The sequence below is a fragment of the Loxodonta africana genome, chromosome 9 (assembly GCF_030014295.1).
Source record: "Loxodonta africana isolate mLoxAfr1 chromosome 9, mLoxAfr1.hap2, whole genome shotgun sequence".
NCBI classification, from domain to species: Eukaryota; Metazoa; Chordata; class Mammalia; order Proboscidea; family Elephantidae; genus Loxodonta; species Loxodonta africana.
The window spans coordinates 32,444,999-32,460,036 of NC_087350.1; the positions used below are offsets into that span (position 1 = coordinate 32,444,999).

Here is a 15,038-nt window from a genome sequence, read left to right on the forward strand (position 1 = left end):
GCCACAGTCCCCATCACTCCCTATTGCCTATCCAGCCTGTGTTTTATTAATTTCCATGCTGTGTTGTCTCTTATGAACCATCTGTTTTTTGTTTATTTGTTTTTTATTGTGCATTGGGTGAAAATTTACGGAAAAAATTAGTTTCCCATTCGATAGTTTGCACATAAAATGTTGCATGACATTGGTTTCATTCCCTACAATGTGTCAGCACTCTTCCCATTTCCGTACCAGTTTCCTTTTGTCCTGATTTTCTACCCCTTCCTGTTGTCTCACCTTTGCTTTAGGGTGAATGTTGCCTTTTTGATCTCATTTAATTGACTGTTCTAAGGAGCCTGTTCCTCTCAGGTGTTATTGTTTATTTTATGGGCCTGACTATAGTTTGGCTGAAAGGTGGTCTCTTGAGAATGGTTTCAGTTCCAGTTCAGAAGGCTATCTTAGGGCCGTAGTCTCAGGGGTTCCTCCAGTCTCTGTCAGACCAGTTTGTCTCATCTTTTTTTGGAATTTTATTTTTTGTTCTATCATTTTTCTCCCACTCTGTCTGGGACCCTCTGTTGTGATCCCAGTCCGAGTGGTCAGTAGTGGTAGCCAGGCATCTTCTAGTTCTGGTCTCAGGTTTGTATAGGCAGTGATACATGTGGCCCGTTAGTCCTTTGGACCAATTACTACCTTGAGTCTTAAGTTTTCTTCACTTTTCTTTGCTCTGGACCATAGAGACCAATAGTTGTGTGTTAGATTGGACCATCTGTTAATGGCCCCTGCTTTGGAATGACCGTTGCCTTTATAAGCCTTTTCTCGTTAACTTCCGATAGCAATTCTGTGGCCAACCAGGAAATTAGATTATAACCATAACAACTTACATCTGTGTGGAGCTTTATTGTTTCCAGTGGTTCTCAAATGTTTGTGTGCATCATAATCATCTTTAGGACTTCTGAAAACACGGGTTGCTAGGCCCCACTCCCAGAGTTTCCTATTCAGCAAGCCTGAGGTGGGATCCCAGGATGTGCATTTCTAACAAATTCCCTGGTGATAGGGATGCTGCTGGTTTGCAGACCACACTTTGAGAACCACTGACCTGCAATATTAGCACCGACGTGTACAAATCCACATGAGGCAGATGGGGAAGTCTGTTCCGCACCAGGAAATAACGTTTGGAAAGGTTAAGCAACTTACCCAGGGTCGCAAGGCTTTTAAGAAGCAGAGTCAGATCTGGATCTATTTTTCTGAACATAATCCCCTGAGCCCAGGCTGCAGCCCTGTGAACTTCTTTGGCGCTTGCTTCCTCACGGAAGCTCTCACTGATCGTTGAGATGAAACGTTCATAGAAAGCATTTAGAGAGAAACACTTTGCTCTCATTCATTCACAGAGGGGTGGCCCACTGTGATTCTGGCCCTAAGCCATGTGCAGCTCTTCATTAGCTAGCTTGACAATAACCCTGCAGGGTAGACATGCCCTGCTCACCCATTCTCACAGATGTGATCCTGTCATAGTACAAAAACAGTAATAACTATGGATGTAAATGTTTAATATTACTAATAATTGGTGTGGAGGCACACACACACACACACACACACACACATACACAAGAAACAAAGTCAGATTTGAAACCAGGTATTCAGAGTATATGCAGCAGGAAATTCCCCTCCTACCTCCTGCCCCCCAAGAATCATGTAACTCACGTAAAAAAAAAAAAAAAAAAAAATGGCATAGCGGCACTTACGAAAATACCTTGGGGCGGGGCTGGGGGGAGGGCATGGTTGGCAAACAAACGTAGAAGGCATGCGTTATTTGCATAAAAATATGGTACAATAGGGGTAGGGCCCCATGTGGAGTAGGAATCAGGGACAGCAGTCCCCGCTGGTAAGATCGCTGGTGGGATAACAAGGCAGATTTCCCAGTCAGGGATAAGATACAGAAAGCAACTACAGGGACCCATTTTCCAAGACTGGTGTATAGGTTAGAGCTAGTGCTTCTCAGCTACTGGATCTGACTTTGAAGGTCAGAGTACAACTAGCAAGAAAGGTGATATGTTCAGTCTCAGCATGTTGGGCTTCTTAATTAAGTCAAGATTAGTTTTTGATATGGGGCCTTCCCCACTTAAGGTAATAGAAGTAAGGTAAAGACCGGGAAACAGACAGGGCCTAACATGGATGAAGTTTACTGAAATTATATCTGCTTAAAATTCCGTGAAGTGAATAACGAGGCCATCATTTGATGGTAATAGCCATTCACCAGTCAGTTCAAAGGTTTGTAGTTCTGTACAAGATCAGGTTAAATTATCAGCCATCTGGCTCTAAATTCCAAGGTAATTAGTTATTATATATGTTTATTTGCATATTTATATGTATGTGTAATTTGCATATATATTACATTCCATGAAACCTGGTGTGACTGGGATTGTTAGGCAGCAGTGTATTCTGGTTAATTTGAGGGTTGACCATAAAGCATTTTTATTTCAATCTTGTTGAAAATGTATTTTAAATCCCCTTACCCCTTTCCTTGGAGCCCTGATGGTGCAGTGGTTACGAGCTCGGCTGCTAAGCAAAAGGTTAGCAGTTCGAATCCACCAGCCATTCCTTGGGAGCTCTTTGGGACAGTTCTACTCTGTCCTGTATGGTTGCTATGCGTTAGAATTGACTTGATGGCAATGAGTTTGGTTTTGGGTTTTTTTTTAACCCCTTTCCTTACATTTTGTAAATGTACTATAATGAAAATAACAAGGTCCTCTTTCATTGTTTTAAAAGCCAAGTAGGGTCCTCAATCCGATAATGTAGATAATGAAAATACAAAATAAGTGTGTTGGAAGTTGGAGTATATGGGAGTGGGGGTGGGGATTGTTACTGTTCAAAATAAATCCTCGCTATTTTTTTCTTATAGTTTTATACCCTATCCTAAAAAATGAAGTGTAGAAACTAATCCTGATTGGTTGAGTTTTGGACAGTTCACTTAACACTCATGCAAACAGTGCATGTTGTGTTTGATTATACTGAATTGTAAATGTAGTGGTATTACTTGTCACTTTTTCCTTTAATAATATTGTTTTAGGATTATGATGTTGTTGTTGGGTGCCGTCAAATTAATTCCAACTCATAGCGACCCTATAGGACAGAGTAGAACTGCCCCATAGAGTTTCCAAGGAGTGACTGGTGGATTGTAACTGCTGACCTTTTGATTAGCAGCTGGAATCTGATAATCACCTAAAAACAGTCTTATGTTTAACATGACTTGCTCATTGTTTTCATGGGAGCTGAACACTCTGTTTTCCTCTCGTTTACTTAAATCAACTTTAAGTAGCCTCAAGTTTTACTCTGCGAGGAAAGATTTAAGACTGGGTTCTTGCCTAAAAACAAAACAAACAACTCCCCGCCCCCCACCATCACCACCGGAAGCATTACTTCCTTATTAACCAGTTTGAAAAGATGTTACCTGCATTGTGCAAAATGTAATGTGCAAACCAAAGGCAATTTTCAATGATGGCAAGAGAATTAAAGCTGATCTATCTTTTTTTTTTTTTTCATTTATTTTAAACAGGCTCATGCACAATTAGTTCGAGAAGTTGATGTGGAGAAAGTGGCTGCTTTTGAGAGCCCGTACGTAGATGCCATAAAGAGTTTATGGAATGATCCTGGAATCCAGGAGTGCTACGATAGACGACGAGAATATCAGTTATCTGACTCTACCAAATAGTGAGTATGCATCCCAGTGACCCTTTAAATCGTCCTCTTTTCTCCCTTTCCACCCGAAGGTTCTCTGCGATTATCATAATCCAATATTCTGTGCTGTGTACCTAGTATCTGATCCACACTTCAAATGGGGAAGTATAGATGTTAAACTTGTGCCAAACTCTTAAATCTAGACCATATTATAATAAGTGACTGATGTGATGAGTCAGGAAGAATATGTATTTTCTCTTTTCTGCTTGAAAAACAAACTGAGGACTTTAGGAATCTGATTCCACCAAACCTGTCTCTTCTCCCCAAATTGCAAAGTAGTGATTCTCAAATACACAAAACACCTACACACACATTAGAAGCTGCAAACAAAAATGCGCTTGATTATGGCTTCTTCAGACACAAGACTTCCTAGTCTCCGGTTTTTAGATACAGAACCTTGATGGTTTCTGAGAGGCCACTATTACATAGATGAATAGGTTCTCCTTTGCAGGGAAGTTATGTGTGAGTCTAATTATACATGCATTCTAGAATTATTTTGTGAGCTGTCAGTCAAAATCATGTGTCCTGGGAAAGCCTTGCATCTCAGAGAGATATGTGAGTTCTCTAGATTAAATCTTGCCACACAGAAAGAAAGTAAAGATTTGGCAATCATCGGATTAATGTAATCAATGTAGCCAGCAATCTAGATAACCAGGCGCCTGAGAAATGGATTTTTTTTGTGGTATTTAGCCAGATTTCTGTCTACATTAATTATATTAACCCAGCATTCGCCTTGTCTTGTTTTGGTTCTGGGCAGACAGAAGAATGGGTGGAAAATATTCAGCAGTCTTAGGCCAAGTACATATGATAAAAGGACCCACTGGATAAGAGCAGGGCCTTGGGGAGAAGGAGCCCTGATAGGCTTATTGGCCGCACCCAGTAGTATTTTGGAGATCTAAGAGCTATGGGGCTGTTTTTTAAAAAGTTGATCATGCTTTTACTCTGGGTCTAGGCATTTGTATCAGATAAGTTAGAATTCAAGTCAGCCACAGAAATGTTGCTTGGTCAGAATGTTTCTTGTATTCTTATGGTAAATTAGAATGACATAATTCTGGAATGCGAAATAGAATGCCCATGAGTGCCACGTCTGCCATAATTTTCACTAACATGAGCCGCCTTGTGTGCCTGTAAAATATGTGCTGTACTCGCTCTTGGCTTTCTTTTCCCTTCCACACGTTCACATTGCTCTTTTTATTCCTAGCTTTCTCTTCTGCTGTTCACCCTGCCTTCCTTTATCTTTTACTTCCTCTCGCCCCCTCTTCCTCCTGCCCCCTTCCTTTCCTCTCTCCTTAGTTCCTACTATATGAGTTTCTGGGGATAAAGAGATGAAATGATACATTCCATCTTGTCTGTTCCAAATTCTGCCCCCTCAACCTTTGCCCAGCTGTCTTTCTTTCTTTCCTGCCCCCTCTGCCCTTCTGTTTCCTCTGCTATTTCAGAATTTCATCTACCTCCCCATGTTGCTGGTGAGTTTTACCCGTCATTCCCTGTTCCTGCTCATTATGTCTTGTCCTGTCTGCTTGTTTATGCCTTCTGCCCTCATCTTTGAGTCTCTCTGGTTCTCCTTCAACCCCTTTCTGCGTCTCACTTTGCTGCTACTAGCCATTTCTAATAAATCCTCTGCCTCTTGTCCTTTTTCTCTGTCTTTTTACTTTGATCTTAAATCTTGTCTCTACCCCTTTCCACTTTTTCTGTTCCTTACCTGTTCACTGTAGTAGTTCTCCTTAAAGAGAGGTCTTGCTATTGGATAATCAGAGCACCATTGTTTAATAATTACGTGCTTACCAGGGTTAGGGCTCCCCCTTGGGGACCTGTTTTGCCTCCTGCATCTGGGAGAGACCCTCTGAGAGATTCCTGTTTCTATCAGCTCCTGTGGATGCCTTCCTGAAACAAGGCTCCGTTCCTGGTGACATTCCCTCAGTTTAGATTTATGGATTTCTAGACACACATGTACTCATTAATTGGTATGAGAGTTGTATGCTGCCATATCTCCTTGCCTTAGGGCAAAGAGTTAAACAAGACAGTTTCTCCAGGCCCCTGTTAGTACTGTGATTCTGTGAAAGCCCCATCTTAAAATCTGTCAGTACAGGCAGAGTCTGCCATAGAAATACATCTGCTCTTTGAGCACATCCCTTGTGATAAAGCCAGTCCAGGATGTGGGGCACCTGATATGGGCCAACTGCAGCTTCTTCAGATGAGTAGTCTTTAAATACCTCTACTTTCACCTAGTGGGGATGGGGAGAAATTTATTTTCTAAATTACATATATATATGGGTATGTGTTTAGACACATACACCTAATTTTTTTTTAACCCCTTTTTTTTTGCTGAAGTTATAAATTATTTATCAATATGTCCTTCTACCCCTAGACATTTCCATGTGCATGCCTTAAAAAAGAGATTTCCCTACATCGTAAATAATACAATATTTCACCTAAATTAATAATGAGGCCTTTTTATCATTCTATATCCAGTTCATATTCAGCTTTCCCAGATTCCTTCAAAATGTCCGACAAAACTGGTCGGTTTTAGGACCACACATTGCATCTGATTGATATGTCCTTTAAGGTTCTTTTAATCTAGTAGAGTCCCACTTTGTGTTACAGCGACATATTGAAGAGATTGCCTTGGTTTTCCTGTAGAATATTCTGCCTTCTGGATTTGCTGGGTTGCTTCCATAGTGGTTTACTTTAGCTTGGCCCTCTATCTCTTGTATTTACTATAAACTGGAAGTTAGATTTAAAGACTTGATTAGGTTTGAGTTAAGCATTGTGACTTAAATGCATTGTAGGTGGTGGTGTGCACTTCGTCACATCCAGAGACACCAGGTGTATCAGGTATACGCATCATTGGTGAAGTTAAGATTCACCACAGTCTTAGGGAGGTGACATCCTCTATTATTAAGTTATATTTTTTCTCTTGCCACCAAAAACAATCTATGTGTTGTTATATTGTCATTGGATGATTTCTAGTTCCCCACCAACCCTTGACCTAAAGGTTTTAGTTCCAATTGATAATTTTTGGCCTGAGTTAATAATTCCATTAACCAAACCCAAATCAAACTGGTTGCCATTGACTCATAGCAACCCTATAGGACGGAGTAGGACTGCCCCATAAGGTTTCCAAGGAGCGATTGGTGGATTTGAACTGCCAACTTTTTGGTTAGCAGCTGAGCTCTTAACCACTGTACCACCAGGGCCCCATAATTCCATTAGGATTTATAAAACAGTGATTTCCTGTTTTTATGAGTTGGCATACATTTATTAGCTGGCATTCTTCTGTAGGAGTCCCTGGGTGGTGCAAACGGTTATCGTGCTTAGCTGCTAACCCAAAAGGTTGGAGGTTTGAGTTCACTTAGAGGGGCCTCAGAAGAAAAACCTGGTGATTTGCTTCTGAAAAATCAGTCACTGAACAACCCTATGGAGCACAGTTCTACTCTGATACACATGGGGTTGCCATGAGTCAGAACCTGTTTTTTTTTTTTAATTCTCTGAAGCAGAAGGTTCTCTCCTCAGCTGGTTACCCTGACTGAAGTAGACTTCCTACTAGAAAGGTATTATGTTTCAGGCTTTTTGTGTAGGTAATTTGTTACATCGATGAAACAGAAAATATTTATCATCCCAACCAGTACACTTTGTGAAAGAAAGGTTGCTATTAATAATTACACTGAAATAGCAGGAATAACCTGGGAATCTCCTGAACGAGCAGGGGCATTTGGCCACCTTAACTAATTAAAACAAGGGAGCAAATTCAGAATTATTCCTTTCTCTGTGTTGGAGATGGCCATTATTCCTTTTCGTTTCTGCCTGCCTTGTTGTTATGTTCCCTGGTGTATCTTCAGTATTTTATCTTGCCCTCTTTTCTACATGTCAGTCTCCTTATAGAGTTCCTGTCTTTATATTTAAAAAAAAAAAAAAAAAACTTCATTGATATTTGGGACCTAATTTCTTATATAATATCCCACCTTACAGAAATCTTCTTTAACTTAGTACCAGCTTCTCTGAGGGCTGACTCTGTCTAGTACTGGTTCTTTAGATTCAGTGTATAGCTAGATAGCTAATTTCTAACAGTGAAGAATAGTGGCCTGCCATGCACGTCTACTTAAAAGTTGAATATAGTATGTATTCTCTCCGGGTTCCTACTAGTTGTGTGATTCAGTGCAGGTTACTTGCCAGGAATACTGAGAGCTAAGCATGCCTTAGCTAAGCATGGCTGTCTTCTTTTTTTCTATCTGGTGAACTCCTATTCATCCTTCAAAACTCAATTCAAGAGCCACCCTCTCTGAAAGCCTTGCCCATCACCTATAGGCAGTGAGTCACTATGTTATCTGTCTTATAAATATTTCTTTTGTATCTGTTACCATGTTATTACAGTGCCTTATTACCAGACCAGTCAGTGAGCCCCTTGAGAGAGAGGATTGTATCATATCCTTGGTTAGCTCTCTCTCCCTGCTCAGTGTCTAAAAGTGACTGCTCACACTTGATCTTCACAAATGATTGCTCCATGAAAATAAGAGTAATTTCCACTATTTCAATGACCATGATGTAGGTGTCATCCTTCCTTGACCATTATAGATGACTTATGAAGCTTTAGACCTGAAGACATTTGATGTTTTTTTTTCCTTCTGTTTTTGAAGGCCTAGTGCCTGACCAGAGTCATGATATTTTCAGTACTTCACATGCATGCAAAAGCTGGATAGTGAATAAGGAATACCAAAGAAGAATTGATCCTTTTGAATTACGGTGTTGGCAAAGAATATTGAACATACTGTGGACTGCCAGAAGAATGAACAAATCTGTCTTGGAGGTAGGACAGCCAGAATGCTCCTTAGAAGCAAAGATGGAGAGACTTCTTCTCACGTATTTTGGACATGTCATCAGGAGGGACCAGTCCCTGGAAAAGGATATCATGCTTGATAAAGTAGAGCGTCAGCAAAAAAGAGGAAGACCCTCAGCAAGATGGACTGACAGAGTGGCTGCAACAGTGGGCTCAAACATAGCAATGATTGTGAGGATGACACAGGACCAGGCAGTATTTCGTTCTGTTGTACATAGGGTGGCTATGAGTGGGAACCAGGGCTTCAAACTGGTTCAGAATGGTTTAGTAATTACCAGCATAAATGAGGGCAGCATACACGTTGCATAGTAACCACATCTGTTGCCCGATGGCTTTTGACCCAGGTAGGAAACGAACAGCCGTATCTTGCTCAAAGATGGCAGCCAACCACCCAGCTTGAATGTGTATGCTCTCCACAATCCAATCTCCTGCATCAGGCTCCTGAAGCTTTCTGAATCCAGACTTTCGGGATCTATTATCAAAAGCAGTAATAGCTGCTATTTACTGAACACCTACTATATATTCACTCAGTGGCAATGGATTTAGTATATGTTAGATTCTGTGCTTAGTCACTTACATGCATTATTTGATTTAATCCTTAAAGTGACCCAAATAGGTAACTAGTTCTCATCATCCTCATTTAATAGAGGAGGAAACAAGGCCTCAAAAAGATTGAATAATTGTCTAGAGTCACACAGTTACTAAGTGATAGGAGTAGGAGTTGAATTCAGATTTGTTGACTCCAGAGCCCAGGCTTTTAACCACTGTGAGATATAATCTTTCAGAAGATGGATAGATAGGTGGATAGATGGTGGGAGGGTGGGTAGGTGGAAGGAAAGAAGGAAATAGATAAATGTTAGATAAATGATAGAATATTAGTTGTATGAATATCTAAGATTAGATGTTTTATAAATCATTTACCATGAAAGATACAAATTATATATCAGTATTTCTCTATCAATGTTGCCTATAGGCTTTCTCATATTTGTAAGATCAAGAGGGAAAATGACATAGGATTTATTGGAAAACAAACCCAGTTGGTTTTCAGTTATCATCCTGAAAACTTAGCCATAGCTAGCTAAACTTCAGTTATTCACACTATGTTCTAAGTCGTAGATACTTCAGAAGCTTCATTTTAGGCTAAAGTCTTTTACAAACCCCCGGCCCCCCCCCCCACCACCACCCCCACAATAACTTTTCTTTGGAGTCAAACTGGAGTCAGTAAGGGCACTGTGAGCTGATCTGAGTGTCCCTTTTTCTACTGTGATTAGCCAACTTGCTAATCATAACAAGCAATCCGATGGCTCAAAGGATAGGCAGCAACGTAGAAACAAGGAGATGGACGTTTTCAAAAAATGGATAAGCAGTTTAAGATAAACTTGCATAAATTCTCCAACCATATTTAATAAAAGAAAAAAGGTATTTTAAGATGCTGGAAGGTTTCACAGATTCCTTTGTTAACTTTTTCTTTTTGTTATTGATAAACAGCCTGAGGGTTCTGCCTATCTTTAGATAAAGAACAAACAGATGGCTGTAGGCCTGAGTGTCTTTTCTAGGGTTCACCACCTGCTTTAATATACGGAGACATCAGGTCAAATGAGTTCACTGCCTACAGTACCAGCAGCTCCCTGGCATTAGCCAGATAACACAAATCTCAATCACACTGGTGTATATAGTGAGAAAACTCTCTGCAGGCCTTCTGCTAAAGATTGCTCTATCAGTGTTTGCCTTAAGAGAGCAAATAATCCCTAATCTTGCTTTACTGAAGTCACCTCCAGGGAGTTCGGTAGATCAGACACCATCTTGAAATTTTCATGTGATCCAGAGCCCATGAGTCCAAAGTAAGTGCATAAATTGGCTTTCTGAATTAAGTCTATGTCAGAGTTCACTTCTAACCTCATGCTTACATATTTAATGGAGTCAGATTATGGCCCTGTGCTTATATATTATATACCATGTTGAATTTAGATGCAAAAGGAATTTCAGAGGTAGATTAGCACGTCCGCCTGGTTTAGGGCCAAGTCCTTCTTCAAGAGAGGTAGGTACATTGCTAAATAAAAAGTTGCTGACTGACGAGTCAAATACTTGAACCCCAGGGAATGTTGGCTCTGACTCATGCAGCTATCCTGATTTTGCTCTTTGTCTGGTGATTTAAAAAAAAAAAAAAAAAAAAGCTAAAGCCCCTCCCAAGCTTTTGGAGGAAGACAAGACCATTGTATTGTGAGAACATTGGGTCCAGGTCCAGTGGTAGATCCTATTCCCTCTGCCACTCACTTCCTCTGGGTCTTCGACTAAGTAAGCCTCCCTTTCCTCAGACATAGCGTGTGATCTGTAATCTCTAAATTCTCTTCCAAACTCTCAAGTCCTTTGAGTCTGTTAACAGTGGACTGCCTTTATCTGAGAAACCATTACCCTATGCAGTCAAGTGAAAACCTGGCACCCTCAGATCTACCTGGAAATGTAATGAACACAGAAATTATTCCCTGCATGGTTAAATTATTTTGAGCTCAGAAGAGGGTGTTGATCTTGAATTTGGTTGCTCTTTTTAAAAGAGTAACCGTAATAACGAGATGTTGTTTTTTCATTTGCGAGACTTATTTACTTCTATTTTTGTTTTATTTTGTTATCTAATGGGCCACATCTCCTAATACAGTTTTGCAGGAGTGAAACAAACAAATGACAACAACAACAAAAGGCTGCATTTATTTTCCATAGTGAACTCTGATGATTCCAAGACGTGTTCCTTATTATTCCTTTTTCGTCATACTTGGAGCTTGTAGAGGTGAAAAGATAAGGCTTAGCTATTAACTACTCGTTAACATACGTGACAGAGAAGTAGCAGAGAAAGGGCCGCACTGGCACCTGGTTGCCCATTCATTCATTCTGCCCAAAGGGCAAAGTGGGCATGGGAGACACACTTCACTTTGTCGATTTGCTGCTTGCTCACATTTTGGCAGGACGTTTGCACCTTCAATAGTTTGGCCTTTTCCTTACTGTCTTTTCCACAGTCTTTACTCAGGATGATGTGCCCAGCCAAAAGCAGGGGTGTTATTACTATAGAACAGGCATCTGCAAACTCGAAGGCCAAATTCGGCCTGCCTCCTGTTTTTGTAAATAAAGTTTTATTGGAACACAGCTGTGCTGAGTAATTTATATATTGCGTCTAGCTGTTCTTGTGCTCAACAGCAAGGTTGAATAGTTGTATCAGAGACTGTACGGCCCAGAAAACCTCAAATATTTACTATCTAATTCTTTACCAAAAAAAAAAAAAAGTTTGCTGGCCCCTCCTATAGAAGAAGAATAAATATTGAAGGGCAGCTAGCAATCTCTGCTTCCACCATTTAGGTGGTACTTGCTTAGGACTCTCTGGTGCTCTGAACTAACCCAGAGATAAGTTTTTAAGTGCTGAGAGAATGGGTGGCCTGCACTTCTTCAGCAATCCTCCATAGATATTGCTTGCATAACAAAGCGTCTGATAGGAAATGAGCAGCAGAGAGCTTTAGCTCATATCCCCTAGAAGTATCTCTAAATGCCATGCAAAAATTGTTTAATACTAAAGATGATATAAATGCCAGAAATGTGAAATGAGGTGATTTGACTCCTGAGAGTAAGGATTATATCTCATATATCCTGGCTTTTGTCCCAAGATAGTGCCTGGAGCTGCTGGTTAAGGAGGGTGATAGGATTTAAAACCAGTAGAACAGAAAGTAGGAGTGACAGACTTTATTAGGAGCCCAATAGAATGTGCACCTGACTAGCAGGCAGCTCCTCCTCCAATCACAGGTAAGCCAAACAACTTTGCTGTCTTTATATAACCTTTCGGGTCGATCGGCTTCCTTTATCTTGCCTCCAAGCAACCTTCGGATTCTAATTGGCTGACCCTGATGTTCTTATTCATGTTTGCTCTGTCTTCTCAATTTAAAGTAATGAATTGAATTTTGATGCCTGATAAGTTAGGTTGGTATGACCAGATCCTCCAGACCTGGCGATTCTTGGGTGAACTACCAGAATGAAATTTCTGATCCAGGTTAAAGTGTCATGACCACAGGAGGCCCACTTAAATCAGCAGCCCTTTTTCATAGCTGGCTCTTGGCTACAATCACTGGAACCTTTCTTGTGACCCACATCATATCTGCATTGTAGTGTGATTATTTATAGCATGCTTATCTCCATTGCCAAAGTACAAGCTCCTTGAAGACAGTGTTTTTGTCTCTGAGCTTCATTCACAGTGCTAAGCACAGTGCCAAGTGCCCTAGGATTCTCTAGAGAAGCAGAGCCAAGTATGTATAGGAGCCCTGGTGGCACAGTGGTCAAGAGCTGTGGCTGCTAACCAAAAGGTTGGCAGTTTGAATCCACCAGCCTCTCCTTAGAAACCCTATGGGACACTTCTACTCTGCCCTATAGGGTCTCTGAGTCTGAATCAACTCAATAGCAATGATAGATATATATAAAAAATATATATCCACACATATATATATACACACACATATATATATATAAGAGCCCTGATGGCACAGTGGTTAAGAGCTATGCAGTTAGAATCCACCAGCCACTCCTTAGAAACCCCATGGGCCAGATCTACTCTGTCCTATACGGTTGCTATGAGTCAGAATCAACTCACCGGCAACGGGTATATTGTTGTTGTTGTTGTTAGGTGCCGTTGAGTCAGTTCCGACTCATAGCGACCCAATGCACAAAAGAACGAAACACTGCCCAGTCCTGAGCCAGCCTTAAAATTGTTGTTATGCTTGAGCTCGTTGTTGCAGCCACTGTGTCAGTCCACCTCGTTGAAGGTCTTCCTCTTTTCTGCTGACCCTGTACTCTGCCAAGCATGATGTCCTTCTCCAGGGACTCATCCCTCCTGACAACATGTCCAAAGTATGTAAGACACAGTCTCACCATCCTTGCTTTTAAGGAGCACTCTGGTTGTATTTCTTCCAATACAGATTTGTTCGTTCTTTTGGCAGTCCAGGGTATGTTCAATATTCTTCGCCAACACCACAATTCAATGGTGTCAGTTCTTCTTTGGTCTTCTTTATTCATCGTCCAGCTTTCACACGCATATGATGCGATTGAAAATACCATGGCTTGGGTCAGGCGCACCTTAGTCTTCAAGGTGACATCTTTGCTCTTCAACACTTCGAAGAGGTCCTTTGCAGCAGATTTACCCAATGTAATGCATCTTTTGATTTCTTGACTGCTGCTTCCATGGCTGTTGATTTTGGATCCAAGTAAAGTGAAATCCTTGACAACTTCAATCTTTTCTCCGTTTATCATGATGTTGCTCATTGGTTCAGTTGTGAGGATTTTTGTTTTCTTTATGTTGAGGTGTAATCCATACTGAAGGCTGTGGTCTTTGATCTTCATTAGTAAGTGCTTCAAGTCCTCTTCACTTTCAGCAAGCAAGGTTGTGTCATCTGCATAATGCAGGTTGTTAATGAGTCTTCCTCCAATCCTGATGCCCCATTCTTCTTCATATACTCCAGTTTCTCATATTATTTGCTCAGCATACAGATTGAATAGATATGGTGAAAGAATACAACCTGACACACACCTTCCCTGACTTTAAACCAATCAGTATCCCCTTGTTCTGTCAGAACAGCTGCCTCTTGATCTATGTAAAGGTTCCTCATGAGCACAATTAAGTGTTCTGGAATTCAAAGGCATCAACTCTTCTTTGGCCTTCTTTGTTCATTGTCCAGCTTTCACGTGAATATGAGGTGATTGGAAATACCATGACTTAGGTCAGGTGCACCTTAGTCCTCAGAGTGACATCTTTACTTTTTAACACTTTAAAGAGGTCTTTTACAGCAGATTTGACCAAGGCAATACATCATTTGATTTTTTGACTGCTGCTTCCATGGGTGTTGATAATGGGTCCAAGTAAAATGAAATCCTTGACAAGTTCAGTATTTTCCCCATGTATCATGAAGTTGCTTATTGGTCCAGTTGTGAGGATTTTTTTTCTTTATCTTGAGGTATAATCCATTCTGAAGGCTGTAGTCTTTGATCTTCATCAGTAAGTGCTTCAAATCTTCTTCACTTTCAGCAAGCAAGGTTGTACCATCGGCATAACACAGTTGTTAGTGAGTCTTCCTCCAATTCTGATGCCATGTTTTCCTTCATTCATATAGTCCACCTTCTTGGATTATTTGCTCAGCATACAGATTGGATAGGTATTGGTGAAAGGATACAACCCTGATGCACACATTTCCAGATTTTAAGCCACGCAGCATCCCTTTGTTCTGTTTGAATGACTTTCTTTTGGTCTATGTACAGGTTTCTCATGAGCACAATTAACTGTGCTAGAATTCCCATTCTTTGCAATGTTATCATAAAAAACGAAACCCATTGCCATCAAGTCAATTCTGACTCATAGCGACCCTAGAGGACAGAGTAGAACTGCCCTATAGGGTTTCCAAGGAGTGCCTGGTGGATACGAACCACCGACCTTTTGGTTAGCAGCTGAGCTCTTAACCACTTTGCCACCAGG

At 40.8% G+C, this 15,038-nt stretch overlaps 1 protein-coding gene across 4 annotated transcripts in view; it reads left to right on the top strand.

Annotated features, from left to right (window-relative positions):
* Nucleotides 1–15,038, top strand: part of GNAQ (G protein subunit alpha q) — a 325,499-nt gene that overhangs the window by 224,521 nt on the left and 85,940 nt on the right. For all 4 annotated transcript variants that reach the window (XM_064291202.1, XM_064291203.1, XM_023544734.2 and 1 more), the window contains one exon: nucleotides 3,530–3,684. In XM_064291202.1, coding sequence (XP_064147272.1) covers nucleotides 3,530–3,684 — 155 coding nt within the window. The remainder of the gene's footprint in view (nucleotides 1–3,529; nucleotides 3,685–15,038) is intronic.